At 40.3% G+C, this 17,847-nt stretch overlaps 1 protein-coding gene across 1 annotated transcript; it reads right to left on the reverse strand.

The window, feature by feature from the left end:
* Nucleotides 1–11,811: 11,811 nt before the first annotated feature.
* SMIM38 (small integral membrane protein 38) lies at nucleotides 11,812–16,587 on the reverse strand. Its single transcript, XM_028728768.2, has 2 exons — nucleotides 15,120–16,587; nucleotides 11,812–13,187 (listed from the first exon to the last, which is right to left on the reverse strand). The coding sequence occupies exon 2, from the start codon at nucleotides 12,559–12,561 to the stop codon at nucleotides 12,430–12,432; it is 132 nt and encodes a 43-aa protein (XP_028584601.1). The 5' UTR covers nucleotides 12,562–13,187; nucleotides 15,120–16,587; the 3' UTR covers nucleotides 11,812–12,429.
* Nucleotides 16,588–17,847: the final 1,260 nt, after the last annotated feature.

Here is a 17,847-nt window from a genome sequence, read left to right on the forward strand (position 1 = left end):
CACGCTGGGTTTCTCTCCGGTGATTTATCACCCTTTAATAGTTTTTCTGTTGAGGATTCCCAGTTAGCTGCTTAACCTTCCTAGTGAAATGCAGCCCTGGGAGAAAAGCAAAAGGGAAAATTTCAGCCATGTGGAAAGCAAAAAGAGGAATTAATGCCGTCTGAAGAAAAATATCTGTCATTGACAAGAGTTTTTCAGCAAATAATTAGTGGGACCATAAATGTCTGAAGGGATTATTAAAGGGTTGGAAAGTTCAAATATTTGAAGACCGGTCTAATATTCTAAACAGTGAACCCTTTTAGCTATCATTTTCTGCACAGGGCATTAAAAAAAACAACACAGAGTGACTCAGTACATTCTATCTTAAGAGTGCGTCCCACTAAGGTGCCATTTTGAGGGAAGCGTCAAGTTACTTCTGGGCAATGCAATGGATTTTCTTTCCAGTTAGTAGAGAGGAGCTCTTTTTCCAAGGGCAAGTTTGGTCTCCTTAAAACAACATGAAAGAACCCTTTGACAGTGATTTCAGTGGGGCCAGGATTTTACACATGATAAAGCAAACTTACTGAAGACACACACTTTCCTTCACCTTAACATTCTTCAGTAGTAAAAATTGTTATCCCTAATTTTTCCACAGGGAAATGTGGGGAATTATTTGCTTATTGCCACACTCTTAAGTATCAACTGTTGTTTCAGCGTATGTCCTGCAATTGCACCTAAAGCGAACATCAGATTGCTACAAAATGTGCACATTTTTGGACACTGTTTCCCAAGCTGGATGAAAATATGCACAGAGTTAGCCGGGGCTGGAGAATAATTTTTGCACTCACTGAATCCTGTTGTTATAAGTGCCTAGTGGTCAACGATACAGGACCATCCATAGGTGAAATGCTATGAAGGCAGCTCCTGTCCAAAGTGATTCTTGATACTAGGCTAATGTACATTCTACCACGATGAACCATTTGAACAAAAAGCCAACCTGGCTCTGAGCATTTCATTGAATTTTGTTTCCAGTTAGTGAAAAGGAGCTTTCACTTATCTTGCTCCCCACCGCTGTCTGCACAACAGAATAGTGTTTTTACCCAACCAGCTGTCTGCAGTTCATCACCCAACCAGAAAGCTATAATGGTGCCAGGTTTAGAATCAAGAGGCCTTGGCCCACATTTTAATGTTCAGAGCCATTTCTTTACATATATAATGCTTCTGTTTACAAACAACAAAGAGGAGATACATGTTGTGGTGGATGAGGGGTGCTTTTCTTGGCTGCTTTGCATCCTCACCCCACCGCTATCTGCTCAGTTTCTCTTGGCTAAAGAGGGAGAAGAGCTATCAGAATAACAACTAGTACTCAGTTCAAACTGATGCAGAAGACCATTTGTCTAAGTTTGCTTTTGCCTTCTCCATCAAATACTATAAAATCAGAGGTGGTCTTTAGAACAGCTTGCAGACCACATCAGTCCAAAATGTCAGTGGTAGAGATGACTGCATACAGAAAAACCAGGTGAACTATTGCTATCCTATGATGTGTGATAGGTTGTCTATTACGCATTTCTTTCATCTTTGTTAATGCTGAACAGCAGCTAGCAGGCTCAGCAGCAATTCTTGGTGAAGCTACTCTTTTACTAGATATTTTTTTAACTAGAAGAACAGACATGTAAGGCATGACAGATAATAATGATGAAATAATTATAATACTATCTACCCCTTCCTTCCAAAGGAACCCAGGAAGTTGCACCCATCAATGACAAAACAATAGGAGGAAAAATGAAAACATCTTAAAACATGCAATCCTATGCATATTGCTGCTGCTACTGCTACTACTACTACTGAATTTCAGCCAAAAAGAGTTGCAAGACCCAGAATGTATTCGGGAATAAATCCTATACAACTGAATAAGACTTGGACATGGGGTTTATTGCCTTAATGTTACTGTGTATAATGCTAATGCTTCTGTCCTGATTTCTAATCTTCCTTTTAGCCTGCAGTCCTGCTGCATCATGGAATGGTGGCTTTTTGACCGATATACCCGCCATGTCACACTACATTCTAAACAGCAGCAAAGAACTGCACACCAAGACATTACACCAGATTGTGTCAAGCGAGCAGCGGCAGCATGATCATGAAAACCATGTGGAAATCGCAACACAAAACTCCTGCGATTTTCTGAGTTCATGGTGTTGCAAGTGGATTTGTTTTCTGGGGAAATTTAGCATGGAAATGAGAGCTAAACTTCTTCTAGATTTCCAGAAGCAGCTTTTACATCATGTGAAAGATTGCATAAAATGTGGAAATGATCAGGTAAGGAAAAATCAGGAAGATGGAATAAAGTCTGAATGGAGCCTAAAAGTCAATGGGCTATTGTTTTTTTTATAAAAAAAAAGCCAAAGCAAATAAATGAAAATCCTCAACCGAAAGGAGTTGGGCCAATATATGATGGAATCTGTGGGCAAGGGACCCAGAGGGAAGAGAAATGAAGACCAAGTTGCCCATGGAACAGCATGATTCAGCTCTACCCAAAGATGCATGGGAAACCGTTTCAATATGGTATTTAGTCAAAGCTGTAAAGCTTTAACCAAGCCACAATTAGAATGCAGGAATTCTTGGTTCATAGCCTTATGTTCGGTGTTACTATTTCACACATGTAATCAATCAGCAAGTCTCCAAACGTAATAATCATGGCTTAGATGTGCATATATTATCAGCGATATTTCAGGGTTAAGGCCTCACGCAGTAACAGGTGCTGAATGAATGCAGCCTATGCATAAGGGTGCAGCCTGATCCTGACAAAGCAAATGGGCATATTCTTTGCAGATTTACTGCTCTCCCTAGGATGAGATGGAAGTGCTAAAAGCTTAAGCTGATACACAGGAGGCTTGTTTATTGCATTGTACAGACCAGAGAGGAATTTCCTGCACATAGTGCCAAAGACAGAGCGCACAAAAATGCCTCTGAAGTCTGTGGATAGCATTGAACAGGCTCCCTTCTGTATTAGCTTTACTCCTCATATATCTGGGTTTCAAATTTTAACACAGCTGTATAGGAGGGGCAACCCTAATGCCAGTCTACAGCCCGGCCAATTGCGAGCCGGAGTTTGAGAAAGAAGGGAATCGATTGGACAGCAAAATGGCTGGAGCGGGGGGAGCTTGTCTACTGCGGGTCTGTAATGACATCATTCCCTGCGCTGTCTCCATCACAATTTTCTAGAACAGGATTAAAGTGCTGACAGATTCCATTCCAAAACTCCCAGGCAGCTCTTTACATAGCTGTTAGCAGAACAAAAGCATTACACGAGATTTCCTCTCTCCCTCCAACAGCATTTGATGCTCTCTAATCCTCACCTTGGGAAAAAGCACGGGAGAGCCAACTGCACTTGCTGACATCACACAGGATGTGTTGTCTCTCCGCTGGAATAAATGGATTGGGGGAGCCATGGGGGGTGCAGAAAAGGGAGGCTGTGTCTTCCAATCAATCGCTTTGGGTCCAAGGGGGAAGGTCATGTCCACAATCCAAGAGCTAACGTCTGCAGTTAGTAGATTCTGTTTGGCAGACCACACATGCAACTTTTACAGGAGCTCTGCACAGAGCGAATAAAAATAATGGCCACATCATGTGTTTTCCCTCCAACAGCTGGACAAAGTGAAAGGAGCATGCTCATTAAAACAGCACCACTGCAATTAACACCAAATTGGGCATGATATAATTCTCTTTCTTTCCATACTTCCCCACTGCTGTTTCTTCTGCAGGCCGCAAGCCTGACCGTTGACGTTTTGAGTAGGCATCACTGAATGCAAGGGGATATCCTTCCAAGTCATCATGTATAGGATGTGGCATTAGTCCATCCGTGACACATTAAGGCATCTGTGACATGCTGGTGGCATATCTGGACTTGCTAAAAAGGAATCCCTGCATGTAGAAAAATTGTCCTGAAAATGAACAGAATTACACTGATGCTCTTCTCATTATTGAACAATTTAAAGTGTTGGTGCTGACCTTTAAAGCCCTAAACAGCCTCAGCTCTGTATACCTGAAGGAGTGTCTCCACCCCCATTGTTCAGCCTGGACACTGAGGTCCAGCACCGAGGGCCTTCTGGCAGCTCCCTCACTGCGAGATGTGAGGTTACAGCGAACCAGGCAGAGAGCCTACTCGGTAGTGGCGCCTGCCCTGTGGAATGCCCTCCCATCAGATGTCAAACAAATAAACAACTATATGACATTTAGAAGACATCTGAAGGCAGCCCTGGTTAGGCAAGTTTTTAACGACTGATGTTTTAATGAATTTCCAATCTTCTATTGGAAGCCACCCAGAGGTGGCTGGGGAAACCAAGCCAGATGGGCGGGGTACAAATAATAAATTATTATTATTATTATTATTATTATTATTATTATTATTATTATTAAGGATGCAACACTTTGGCATTAAAAAATTAGCCATTTTAAAAATGGCTTTAAAAAATAAATTACAAACTATCTGCCATGAATGATCGCATTCAAAATAAAGCTTTTGTGGACTCTTCCCTTGATGAACATTATGGCAACAAATGAACCTGTGGTTCCATTTCAGGCACCAAGGGAATAATGGACTGGAAGCGGCAAAGAAACAGAGGGAAGAATGGAGAGATCTAATGAATGTTTTCCCCTCTTTGAAAACTGATCTCTGTAGCTGAGATTTAGACTTGCCACACAGCTAATGGCTGTTACAAATGGTTGTAGATAAGATAGATAGCATCAAGATTGATGGTTTGCTGTTGTTGGGCCTAGCACTTTAAGCTGTGCTCTTGCTGGAATGCAGAGTTCCCAGCAACAACCCAATTATAAGAGGATATAAAGAAGAGAAAGAGAGAGAGAGCACTGCGGTATTTGCCTATTTTTCAGACATCCCAGGAAGGGAGGGCTTGCAGTCACATGGCAATTTGTGATCCCCTTACCCCATTTATTTATCGTTTAGATGCACAGTGTCTTGGAAGTAACATGTTTCCTCACCCTGAAGAGGATTCTCCAATACATTGTTTTCCTCTCTCATTGATCCTGTAGAGTTGGGGACTTCATTATTTTCAAGCACTCTACTCCCACTAGGTAGGAGAGAGGAATTCAATGCAGTTCGCATTCAAAGGCTCTCCAAATATGTGTATATGAGGCAAAATGGCATACAAAAGTGTGTACATTAGGAGAAAGTCACAGTAAAATGCTGATGGATTTTCATGAGGGCTTTTTAAAAAAAATTAAAAATGCAAATTATGTGGAAATGTGGAGAACTGAACGTAAAATTGGAAAAATTGTAAATGAGGGAGAAACCAAAACTGACAATGCATTGTACCACTCAAACACACAACAGTTGAATGTACAGGAGAGTTTATCTTCCCCACATAAGATAAACAGGAAGTCCAGCTGGTCTACAGAGGCCCAGCAGAACAATATATCTGCTTCATTACTTAGCTATATATAGAAATTTATATTCTTTAGCCTATTGCATCCTATTAAAACACAGCAAGAGCTGGGAAGGGGTTATTGGATTGTTTTGCTTTTGTTTTATTATGTATTTTGTGTTTTCATTTTGTATTTTTATGTTGTAAACCGCCCTGTGAACTTTGGATGAAGGACAGTATACAAATTTAATTAACAACAACAACAAAAACACCCAAACCTGTTTGTCTGTTACTAAGGTGATGACACTAGTAGTTTAGGATTCTGTGGTTATTGTGCATCCCTGTTTAATAACTTCACCCCTCTGTTGGTACTCCAGTTTCAGAAATTGGGTCTCTTGCATCACTGGAGAAAAAGCCTTCTTTATTAAACGTTTCTTTCATGTCTTTATAAATGAAATCGGGGATCATCCCGACATCCTTACATAAGGAAAACCCATTAGCAAATATAGAAGCAGTACTGAGAACTCTTCACGGTCCGTTGGATTTTACCACATTCCTCTGTAACCCCCTTCATCCATAGCTAGCCAGATGATAAACAGAGAGCTCTCTAAGAAGCTTTTGAGAAAAAATGAGGTTCAGAATGTTACACTAGTCCTAGCGATTCCACAGGTGATTGTTAAAGAAGACAGAGTTCGTGCTTTAAAAATTAAAAATTAAAAAGAGCCCATAGAAGAAGAAGAAAGAATATGTGAATGTAGGGCAGGCTACTAATTTTCAATTATTCAGACATTTTAATGATTATTTTGTGTCATTTTTGTAGTATTTTATGTATTCTTGTACCTGCATGGGAGGTAGAACCTAGTCACTTTGGCTAGTTGCCAGTGATACCCTCATCCTAGCAGTTTGTCTAATCCTCTTTTAATGCTATCGGAACTGGTGGTCACTACTACCTCTTGCGGAAGCAAATGTCATAGTTTATGCACTGTGTGAAGAAGTGCTTCATTTTGTCAGTCCTGAATCTTCCAACATTCGGTTTCATTTGATAACCCTGAGTTCTAGGTTTGCAGGAGAATAAAATATTTTCTCTATTGACTTTTTCCATGTGCAACCTAATGCACATGCTAATATCGTGTCCCTCCTTAGTAAGTCCTTGCTGACCTTTTCCTTCTAAACTAACAGTCTCCTGATGTTGTAACCTTTGCTTGGGGGAGTTGCTCAAGCCCCGTGATCATTTTGGTTACCATATTCTGAAACCTTTTCAGCTCTATCGTATCATTTTCGGAGTGAGGCAGCCAGAACTGGACACAGTGTTCCAAGTGCAGCCGCTCCACTGATTTGTGTAATAGACTTATGGTATTTGAGATTTTATGTTCAATCCTTTCCCTAATGATCCCTTATCTGGAATTCACCTTTTTGACTGCTTCTGCATGTCTTCCAGAGAGTGAGTTCATTCATTTATGTGCTTCCAAAGTTCACAATACGTTTGGTCATAATCCACAGTAATTTTTGTTGTTGTTACTTGCATTATAATTTGAGATTTTACTGGGGAAAGTGGCTACTGTGAACCATAAAACAATTGCCTCAGTCAAAAGCAATTTTGCACATTATGTGTAAGCATTGAAAGGATCGAATTGTTGCATTTACGCTTTTCACACATTACCTGCGATACCTGATTTGTAGTACCTCACCCAATGCTGTTGGACTACATATCCCATCATCCTTGCTAAATTGCCATGCTGACTGGGGCTAATGGGAGATGTAGTCCATCAACATATGGAGGTTACAGTCTTGGCTACATCTGCCTACATAAACCTATTGAAATCAATGCACTTAAGATGGAAAATAGCACTTTTAAATATTTTGAAAAAGAACAAATTGTATTCCCCACTAAGTGCATGTTACTAGATATTTTATCCCATAAGGAACTAATAACAAAGCCGCTTCAGAGAATGTGGATCTAGACTGGCCTCAGAGATGCCATACATCCAAAAAGAACCCAATGCCTTCACAACTGCTGGAGAATTGGAATAAAGTAAGAACACATTCCTTAAAATATAAAGTGTGTGCATGTGTGCGTGAGAGAGAGAGAACAATTTTATGTCTCTATATTAAAAGTATTAGATATAAAAAATATTAAAGAAGAAGAAACATTGCAGACAATGGTCTTTCATTGGTTGGGTAACAGCATCTACTTCTCTGCTCCAAGTTTCTGAGACAATATCCGAATTAAAAGCACTTCTCATATATGTTAGCAGCTCTTGTCAGTTACAGCATTTCCCCTTAAGCTCTCATTTGTGACGGGGAGTTTATTGTATGCAGTTGGCAGACAAGACACTAGGCCCCCAGCTGTTCAGATTCCTTCTATGAGTCAACATAATTGCACCCCCCACTCTAATATCTTCAGCCTCTCTTTGCTGTTGGTTGGCTGTAATGGACATACCTAAAGTAATTGAGCCACCTGTTGCATCGCCAGTTCTGTTTATGGAAGCCCCGCTGAACACTCAGTAACTTGGTTTGACACTAATTGTTTAAGAGCATGCCATTGTAATGGCATTGTAAATAAAGTTGTAGATTTCTTTTAATCAATAATAACAACTTGCTCACTAGAGTATACGTTTATGGCTTTGTTACCCTTTACCTTAGGCGCTTAATGCCAATTTTAAGCCCATTATAAAATCTGTACATTTGAAAATAAGTTTATTTTTACAATAATGTACTCTTCCAGCTCGCATTTTTCAGAGTCTTAGAGCAAATGTCAAAATAGAAATATCTACAATGAAATTCATATTTCTACATGATTTCATTAGGGGGTATATAGCAAGTTAAATGATATCAGCACAATCCTTAGTAGGGAAGAGTAAATGGTGAAGGGATGGGAGGAAACAAAAATTGTGTCTGGGTTCACCACGGCTGTCATTGGGCAGATGCACAATTCCATCTCATCCAGGGAAGGGAATGCTACCAGTTGATGGAAACCACAGGAGGGGGAAGTGCTCTTGTGCTCGAATCCTGCTAGCTGGTTTCTCATAGGCAACTGTTCAGCCATTGTGAGAACAGGATGCTGGACTAGATGGACCATTGGCCTGATCCAGCAGGCTCTTGTTATGCTCTTAAATAGTTATTTAGATTATGGTACGTCTGTACTAACGGCACAGGTAAATGACCTTACACCAACCATAACATACCATGGAAACAATGGTCCTATACTGTTTGCAAACACGCCATTTCCATTATCTTCTAGCCAGCCAGTCCATAAAAGCCCAAGCATCTAGAACTGTCACTGGATTCAAGGCATTCTTCCTAAATCAATGGAAGGGGCTGGTGTCATCTCCCAATGGTAAACTTTTGGAAGTTTTCACAGGACCTTTATTAGGCCTTTAAAGTGTTTGGGAAATGGATATACAGTGGTACCTCGGGTTAAAAACTTAATTCGTTCTGGAGGTCCGTTCTTAACCTGAAACTGTTCTTAATCTGAGGTACCACTTTAGCTAATGGGGCCTCCCGCTGCCGCCACGCCACCGCCACACAATTTCTGTTCTCATCCTGAAGCAAAGTTCTTAACCTGAGGTACTATTTCTGGGTTAGCGGAGTCTGTAACCTGAAGCATCTGTAACCTGAAGCGTCTGTAACCTGAGGTACCACTGTACAGACAAATGTAACTGAAAAGAGGTGGCATAAACTTTGGTTATATAGACTGTATTGGTCAGTTTCAGCATACAGAAGGGAGTGTACATTCAAAGTCACCCACAGGGGACACTGCACAGTGGTGCAACTTTCCCGAATGACATCAGGGACTCTCACCAAATTGCTGGTGCTGATGTAGAGGTAAAGGTACATTCCACCATTTATGGTGGGAATGCCCAAATGTTGGTCTGATGTCCATAAAGAAATATCTAATGTCTGTAACACTGATTGCTGTGTTGTATTTATGGGATGGGCTTGTAGGTACTCCATTCACGAAGGATTTAGTAACATAGATGCTGACTGAAACTCGTATTTCAATTGCATGAAAATGGAAAGACATAAAGGATTAGCAAATCACGCTCTGGCATAAGAATGTGTGGGCAACTGTAATTAAATATATATATATATATATATATATATATATATATATATATATATATACACAAATCATTTAAAAGTTTCCACTGGCACAGACAACCCAGAACACTTTTAACCCATTTGGTGGGACTTCATGCACAAACTGGACCCAGTGCACAAACTCACCTGTCTGCATCGATGGGAGAAATTTGGGTGTCTTAATCAATCTCCGTATCAATACCTTTGGAATATCAAAGGTTGTTATCTGTACTGCTCCTGTAATTGTTAGCTTTGTATATACAGTGTTAGTTTCTTATTAGTGTTAATGTGTCCAACTCAGTTCTGCTCAGAGCGGCTCCATTGAAATTAATGGATCCAAGTTAGTCATATCTATTTCAGTGGGTTTACTCTGGATGGAGCTAGCATTGGATACAATGGGACTTAGTTTAATTTTTATTTTTTTAAAAACCAGTAGATAACTAAATCCTAGGGCCATTTGTCACACAAACCGCATTCCATGAGATTTATGGCATATCAAATATTTGTTTTGCCAATGTGGGAATTTGCTGCCATGGCTCAGGATGAGTCCTGCATGCCTTGCTACTCTGTTATGTAACACCATAGTCTGCGATTAGGAAATTTCATGGAGCTCTATTGTTCATTTTCTTATCTGAATGGTATTTTTTAATGCAAGTACATTTGCTTCTCTGCCAGAAAATCAAGGTCAGACAGAGACAACAGCTACAAATCAGACAGAGTATCTTCTGTGCCAGACATTGGGAAAGGGATTCTAAGCAAGGTTTGGATATCAAACCATTCATGGATGACTATCGAAACCAAAATATGTGACATTATAAGTTTCTCAACCTGAACTGGCTTGCAATTCATTTCTGGGTCCAATTCATGGTCCTGGTCTTGACCTATAAAGTCCTATCTCAGTACCGAATGGTGCCTAACCATACCCCAAGATCATCATCAGAGACTATTCTCCAAGTGCCCCCTAAATCACTGTATTTTCAATGCCAAGCAAATACTTCTTCTTTTTTGTGCCTTTCAATATTTTTAAAATCATTTTAACATCTTTTTTGTCTCTGACAAATTGATGGAGCAAGGAAGATCTGCTGTTGCTGCTCTCTTTAATTGTTTGTTGCTTCTTTTAATTATTATATATAGTATTTTATTTTATTTTTTAAATTTTTTTGGTAGGGAGCCACCCTGAAGATATTTTTTGATGGGCACAACTCACTTGTGAGGCAGATGTGTGGTTGTCTCTTTTTTTTCTGAATCAAGGGGGAAATGATAGAACTCTCTAGGGTAAGTCTAACCTAGAGAAAGAAATGCCCATGGGGAATAAGGGAAGGAGAGTATCAGACAGCTCTGAGTGAGCCCTGAGAAACAAGCTAAGAAGGCAAAAGTAGGAGCCGCCTTGAGTCTCTGTCAGGGAAAAGGCAGAGAATAATAATAATAATAATAATAGTATGGCCAATTCAAAAACTGTAACTGGGGCAGAGAATCTTAGAAGATGAAGAACCATTTATCACAGCAGTTAAATCATCTGCTTTGCATGCAAAAGGTTGCAGGTTCAGTCTCCACCATCTGCAGGTAGGACTAAAATAGACCCTCACCTGAAACTCAGTACAGCCACTGCCAGCTGAGCTAGATGAACCTATGGTGTAACTCAGTATAAGGCAGCTTCCTATCTTTTCCTCTTAGGCCAGGCATGGGCAAACTTGGCCCTCCAGATGTTTTGAGACAATTCCCATCATCCCTAAACACTGGTCCTGTTAGCTAGGGATGATGGGAGTTGTAGTCCCAAAACATCTGGAGGGCCAAGTTTGCCTATGCCTGTCTTAGGCAGTCAATGACCAGAGCCTTATTCATGAGTTACTCATGCCTTGCTATGTTGACAGAGAAACAGGACTGCAATTTTAACACACCCACCCAAATATGTCACTACACCTTTCCGTAAGAAATGCATGTTGCTCTTGGTGGTCTGCAAAGAATATCCAGGAGGCTTTGCATGATGGCGGCATCCATGCAATGGACATTTGTGGATGCATACTGGCAACATCTATCAAATATATCTGTGATAAAGCTCTGCATGCAGAAAATCCCAGATCTTAGCACCGGCATATCAAAGTATATTACAGCACAATCCTAACCATGTCTACTCAGAAAGGAACCTTGTTGAATTCAATGTATTGGGTTTCCAGAGATTGATATTTTAGTTTTCGTTAGCAGAACTGGGCAAGACGTTTGCCCTGAAGACTTGGGGAGCCATTGCAGGTCAGAATAAGCAGTCCTGGGCTGGATGGGCCAATGGTCTAACTCAGACCAAGATCACTTCATTGGTATTGTACCACTTAGTCAACTTCTGAATCCCTGCAAATGAGGAAGGAAAAGAAGTATATACAGCAAGCCAAGCCATTTATTCACAGTCACTATTGAGGTTCATTTTAATTAAACAGTTTTCGAGTGGCATGTCTTCAAAGCCCAGATCCATTTAGAATGTTGAGATCTAAACAATCACTTCCAAACATGTCCATCTTGTTTTTTTTAGAAACAACTATTTACATCAGTGCTTCAGAGGGATGCTGATCTTCCTGATTCAAGTTGATATGGGTGAGTCTTTGCATATAGGCAGCTGTTGTAGACCCAGGCAGCAGGTCAGCAACTTGTGCAACAGGAAAGAAGTCATCTCACTTTGTCAAGACAGTGGAATTGTCCAATTGGCTGCCTGGATTCAATAAGATTGCATTCAGCCTATCCAAATACTTAGGTAGCAAATGGTTACAGGTCTGTTCCAGCAACAACTTCATGAACACCAGTTGACTGGACTACTTTGCAATTCGCTGCTTATTATAATCTAGGCCTATTTAAACAAATGGACCCTAAACTCAGTTGACCCTATGAAGAAAAGAATCATTAACTAGCCCCTTTGAAAAGTTTTTTTTAAAAAAGAGTGTCCTGTTCTATGACATTGTCCAGCAAGGCACCATTTGTTCATTGAAAATGCATATGAGCTCTTTCAAGAGTCCTTCCTCTTTTCAGGAAACCTACGGGACAGTTTGTAATCTAAATAAGCGCTGAAACAGGACCATAAAATGAATCGCGTTAATATAATTACAACCACTAAAATCATCAAAGGGCCTGATCCCATATTTAAGCTACAATAATGAGGTAACGGGGTAGGGGGGGGATACTAATCCTACTACTATCACTACTCTGGGAGATCTAATTATATAATGTCGTATTCAGGGCTGTGTGGCGGATGGAGCCATTCCTGTAACATTCCAATCAAAGTGATCTCACTAGCATGTGAAGGAAGAGTCCAGCTGACAGATTTGGGACATGTACTATTTAGTCAAGAGGCCCCGTGTACTATTCATAAAGAATTAACAACTCTTATATTGACAATGACATTATTGTCAGAAGATCTTTGGAAGGGGAAGAAGGGGGGGGGGACCTCCATAAACTCTCTCTCACACACCCTGTGAAGTTAGACTTTCTCTCTCTCTCTCTCTCTCTCTCTCTGTTTCCAGCCTCTTTTTTCCCAATGCTGATGTAATCTCCAAACATCTCCAACAGCAGCTGCTTAGCGAAACCGGGCACCTTCTCCCTAGTCCTTTTCAGAAGCACACGCGGCACTTTCCAGCCCCCTCAAGACAATTGGGGCCTTTCTTTTGCCAATTAGCTATCACTTCAAGAGCCCCCGCGCTGTCCAACGGGCTCTTAAGAACAGTCTTTGCAGGAAACAACACTGGAGGGGCTTTTTCTTTTCCTTTCCTAGACAAATTAAAAAGGAACAAGAAGGGAGGGAGAAGAAGGGGGAAAGCAAATCAGAGCACAGAAACTTCCCAAAATGCATTGCTCATCAATTAGTCCAGGGCCGCATGCAAAAGCACCCATGAGAGTCAATCTCATAGCGAGGAAGAAGGCGGTCGGTGGTGGTGGTGGTGGGGAGGGAAATGCTCACTTTCTCTTTGGGAGACTGTTTCGGTCAGTATGTTAAGCAGATGTGACAGAAAAGACTGTTTGTTATAGCAAAGCTCAGAGTTACAAAAACGGTACAAGAAAAGGAGTTCTTGGAAGGCTGGTCTTTGCTTCTCTGTGTTAGGGGCATTGTTATTTGTAGCAAAGTGAAATAGGAAAACGAAGCTTTGTGGGGCTTGATTTTGCTAACTATTGGTGGAGATAAATAAGAGGGGGGCTTTACTAAAAGCCTTACTGTAGACCAGTGCAAATGAGACTCGGCTACTGTGCTTTCAAGAAAATAAAACAGGTTGGGTTCATGGGAAACTAGATATTGAGGCAGAGGCAGACTGAACCTTAGTTATTGCCTCAGTTGGTCTGCCATGGTAGGGTATGATACAGCTACGTGGCCCATTGAAGTTTCAATTCCTTGAAAGCAATAGAGCTGAGGGATATGACTTTGGTTTATTGTAGTACTTTACTCCAAACAAGGTGCCTTTTGGTCCCTGTCAGGACCAAAGGTCACTAGTTACTGTTAGCAGACCCACTGTCAGACTGTTTCCTAACTCTGATTTATTATATATATATATATATATGTTGCAGGAGTGCAATTGCTGTCAACTTTGATCATTGGCCATGCTGACTGGAGACTCTGCTCACTGGGACTGATGGAAATCCAATGGCTTACCTTGAGGGATACAGGTTTTTCATCCCTGCATTAAAACATATGGTTGGAGTAAATGTTTTCTTCACATATTGACCAAACTCACAACCAGCTGAGGTCAAGTCAGCTGGGCCTGTTGTTTACACTGTCATTTTGATAGGTTCAGCTATCATCAGCTAAAGACTGAGCATTTTAACTGTAGCCCCAAGCCATGAAACCTCCCAGGCCCGTGTAGAGCTTGTCTGAGGACCAGTACAGGTGTCTTGTTTTAATAAAGTTATAAACACAAACAAAAAAGCAGAGGGTCTCTGATGGGACCCCCTGGCTAGCTTAGCCCTCCAAGGCCTGGGGCAAGTGTGCCCAGCTGCCCATCCCATCCCGTCCCCGCCCCCACCCCACCCCACACAGGCCTGGAGCTTCTCAAGAGGTAAGGAAGATTCATCTCCACTGCTCTTTCACATGGGTTGGAAATCCTCTCAGTTTCATCAAGGTTTCCAAAGAAGTTGTATTCATTTTGGTGTTTCATTTCATATGCAATATGTACTGGTTTCAAATAATGTTTTGGTCTTGGCAATTTTGGGTGGTTGTAACTGCTTTGAGTTTAAGAAGCATGGGATCAAATTATAAATAAATCATATTTATTTACATATACAATTTTATTACTCAGATTTCTACGATAAAGTTTCAGAATGATGTAACATACAAGAAAAAAAGTCAATGCATACTACAATTTTATGGAAGTACAGTAATCCATAGCCACCAGTCGTAGTACTAGTCACACTTTAGCAGTACTTAGAAAACTCATTTATAAAAGGTTCTAGTTAATCCTGTCCCAAAAGGAACTAGTTCAAGTTAAAGCTCGTACTTTTATAAAACAAACTAGTTTGGTTCAAGTTCATCCAAATGAACTTTCTAGTTCATGAAAGACTAATTCTTTGGAGGTGGGAAATCAGCATTTAGAATATGATAAGCTGAAGCATAGAGTCCAAAAGTAAATCAGGGGCTACACACAAGTAATAAGATGTCTAAAAGACAGAATTGTATTTCCCCATAATTCTATTTCTATCTTGGAAAAGGCTTACCTGTTTAATTTCTGCCTGCTACACAGCAGGCACAAGACAGCATTCACTTTGTTATTTTACCTGTACTTTACACTGCAAGCTCCACCTGTTGGAAGAAAATGAATCTCTTCAGCAGAGAAGATACTGGAAATGCCTCATATTCCTTCTTTCTTTGCTTAGCAACAGTGATTTTGGTGACTGAGTGACCATAGCAACAGCAATACCTCCATATCTGCCTAATAAGATACATAATGTTGCCTCCATGTTTTGTTTTCTAACTTTCAACTGACACTGTTAAAAAAAAATATGAAAGCTTCCAGGCCTTCTACTGGAGGCAAGGGGTAGAAAAGGGGAATGAACATGAAGATTAACTAGAAACCATTCAAAGTTCTACCCCAAAATAACCTTAATTCACCTTTAACTCATCCAGCAATAATGGGCAGTATTTTCAGGTGTAGTTCAGAGATTTTTGAACTAGTTCAGTGAACTTCATTAAACCAAACAGGTTTATTCCAACCACTGCACTTTAGTCTATATCTAACCCAGAATGAGGGTACTTAAGCCAACAGAGTTATGCAAACTTAATTCTGGGTTCGATTTAAGCCTCTGTTTTGTGTGGTTAGTGGCCCAGTTGAGGAGAAGGGGATCGCTAGATGCAATAAACACAACAAACACATCGTGCTTAATGGGGATCAGATGAGAATTGTATTAGTTCTCTATTTCTGTGTCAGGATAAATTCTTCTTATAACATATCAGTGTTGACCTCATTATTCACAATTATCCTGGGGGGTGGATTATAACAGGCATTGTTTTACAGTAATGGATCAAGTTACTTTTCTGGGGGGTATATTCTATGGCTTTTGCACCACAATCCCATGCATGTCTACTCAGAAGAAAATCTCATTAAGTACAATTGATTTCCTCCCAAGTGTATAGGGTTGCAACCTTAATGTCCAGCATTGACTTTTGCCTCACACCTCCCTCTTCTGGAATTGAAGATCCTTCCTCTGCTTCACCATAAGAAAGAAATATTCCCAATATACTATGGTAATTTTAGCTCCATGTATGAGATGGGAAATGCACACACTGGGAGATTCATGGGATGGGAAGCCCCATGCTGTACATCTTTGTCCAGATCCAGTAAGGCAGATCCGCGTGCACAGCTGATTTGAATGTGTATCTTCATCTGGATGGACTGTGAACATTATTATGCTTATCCTATCGAACTGGCTGAGTGCATCTTTTGATGCAAATGGGGCTGCATGTCGCCCCCATTCCAGACCACCAGTTGTTATGTATAACTAGATCTCCTTGACTACAATGGGACTGTGGTCAATGTATGTCGTATACACCTCTGTGAAAAATGGTGATATACTCATAACTAATATATTGTCATAGTGTCTCGATTATATGCCTTTTAAAAAAAACAACCAGATTCAGTATTTTTGATCTTCATGTGAATTAAAAACCTCACAATCAGGAGGAAGATACTTGAACAACTAATCAGAAAAATAATAATTACATTTTAGGTGACCTCCAATTTGCAAACAAAAATTACTGACATTCAATATCAACAGTAAACAAGGATTATGTTCTGTATCAACTGCAATGGGTTCTAGTCCATAAAATTGTGTGTGTGTGTGTGTGTGTGTGTGTGTGTGTGTGTTACAAATTTATTTTACTTCTTTGTATTGAAATATTTTCCGCCTCATTTAAATTACTTTCAAGGTGCTTACAGCTCATAAGAAAATGACAATTAAAACATCCTAACCATCACCACAAGCTAACCACTATAGGAAATGAATAACGTATGAAGCTGGTGAACATTATATCTTAACACAAAATTAAAAGAATAAGGAAATAGGATACTTAACTTACTCTTATTAGTCACATATTCAGAGAAGGTGGAAAAGGCAGCGACACAAACCTAGCAAGGGCCTTTTGACTAATACAGAGGTCTCGAAGTTTTCTTTTAAAGATTTTTTAAATTAAAAAAACCCAGAAATCACCAATGCTTATCCCTTAGCATCACAGGTTTCCTACATTTATCAGACTGGAAAGGTAAAGGCATCTCTTTTCAATGTATTTACCTAAGGTCCCACAATTCCCTGTACAATGAAGTGAAAACAATACAGCCTTTTAGAGGAGTCCTGTTAAAAGCCAAATCAAGGAGTTTTATCTTTAAAGGGCAAAATCTGAAATGTTGACAAAGTAAACAACTGTTTCAAGACCTTGTGATTATATGCATGCTCCAAGTTCTTTCAATGTTACATTGTGCCGAGAAGGACACAAACCACATGCCTCTTACTTACTCTTCGGCAACGAAAAATGTCACAAAAGTACTGAGAGAACAGGCAAGCATTGATAGAAACTAGAGGAGAAACTATGCAAGAGTAGCTTCCCCCTCAACCCCAGATTTAAAAAAAGAGTTCATTTTAATATCGTCCTTGCATTTTAATCAAATTTGCATCATATTGTGTGGGAGTGCTGATCAAACCTGTGACATTAATTCTGAGCTGGTGTGGTGGCAAGAACTGTTCAGTTGCTTCAGGAGTGCATCAGCCTTCATTCCATTTATTTCTGTGAGGGAAGGGAATGCTGTCAAGATGGCTGGGATTAAAGTCCCCCAGTGAGGGAGACTGAGGACTGAGAGGTGGCCCCAGGATGTAGCAAAGCTAAGGGACAGGAAACCTAGAATTAAGGAGGTCGAAGGGAGATTACAGAGCAGGCAAAGGATTTAGAGGGACA

This window comes from Podarcis muralis, chromosome 1 (genome assembly GCF_964188315.1).
Source record: "Podarcis muralis chromosome 1, rPodMur119.hap1.1, whole genome shotgun sequence".
NCBI classification, from domain to species: Eukaryota; Metazoa; Chordata; class Lepidosauria; order Squamata; family Lacertidae; genus Podarcis; species Podarcis muralis.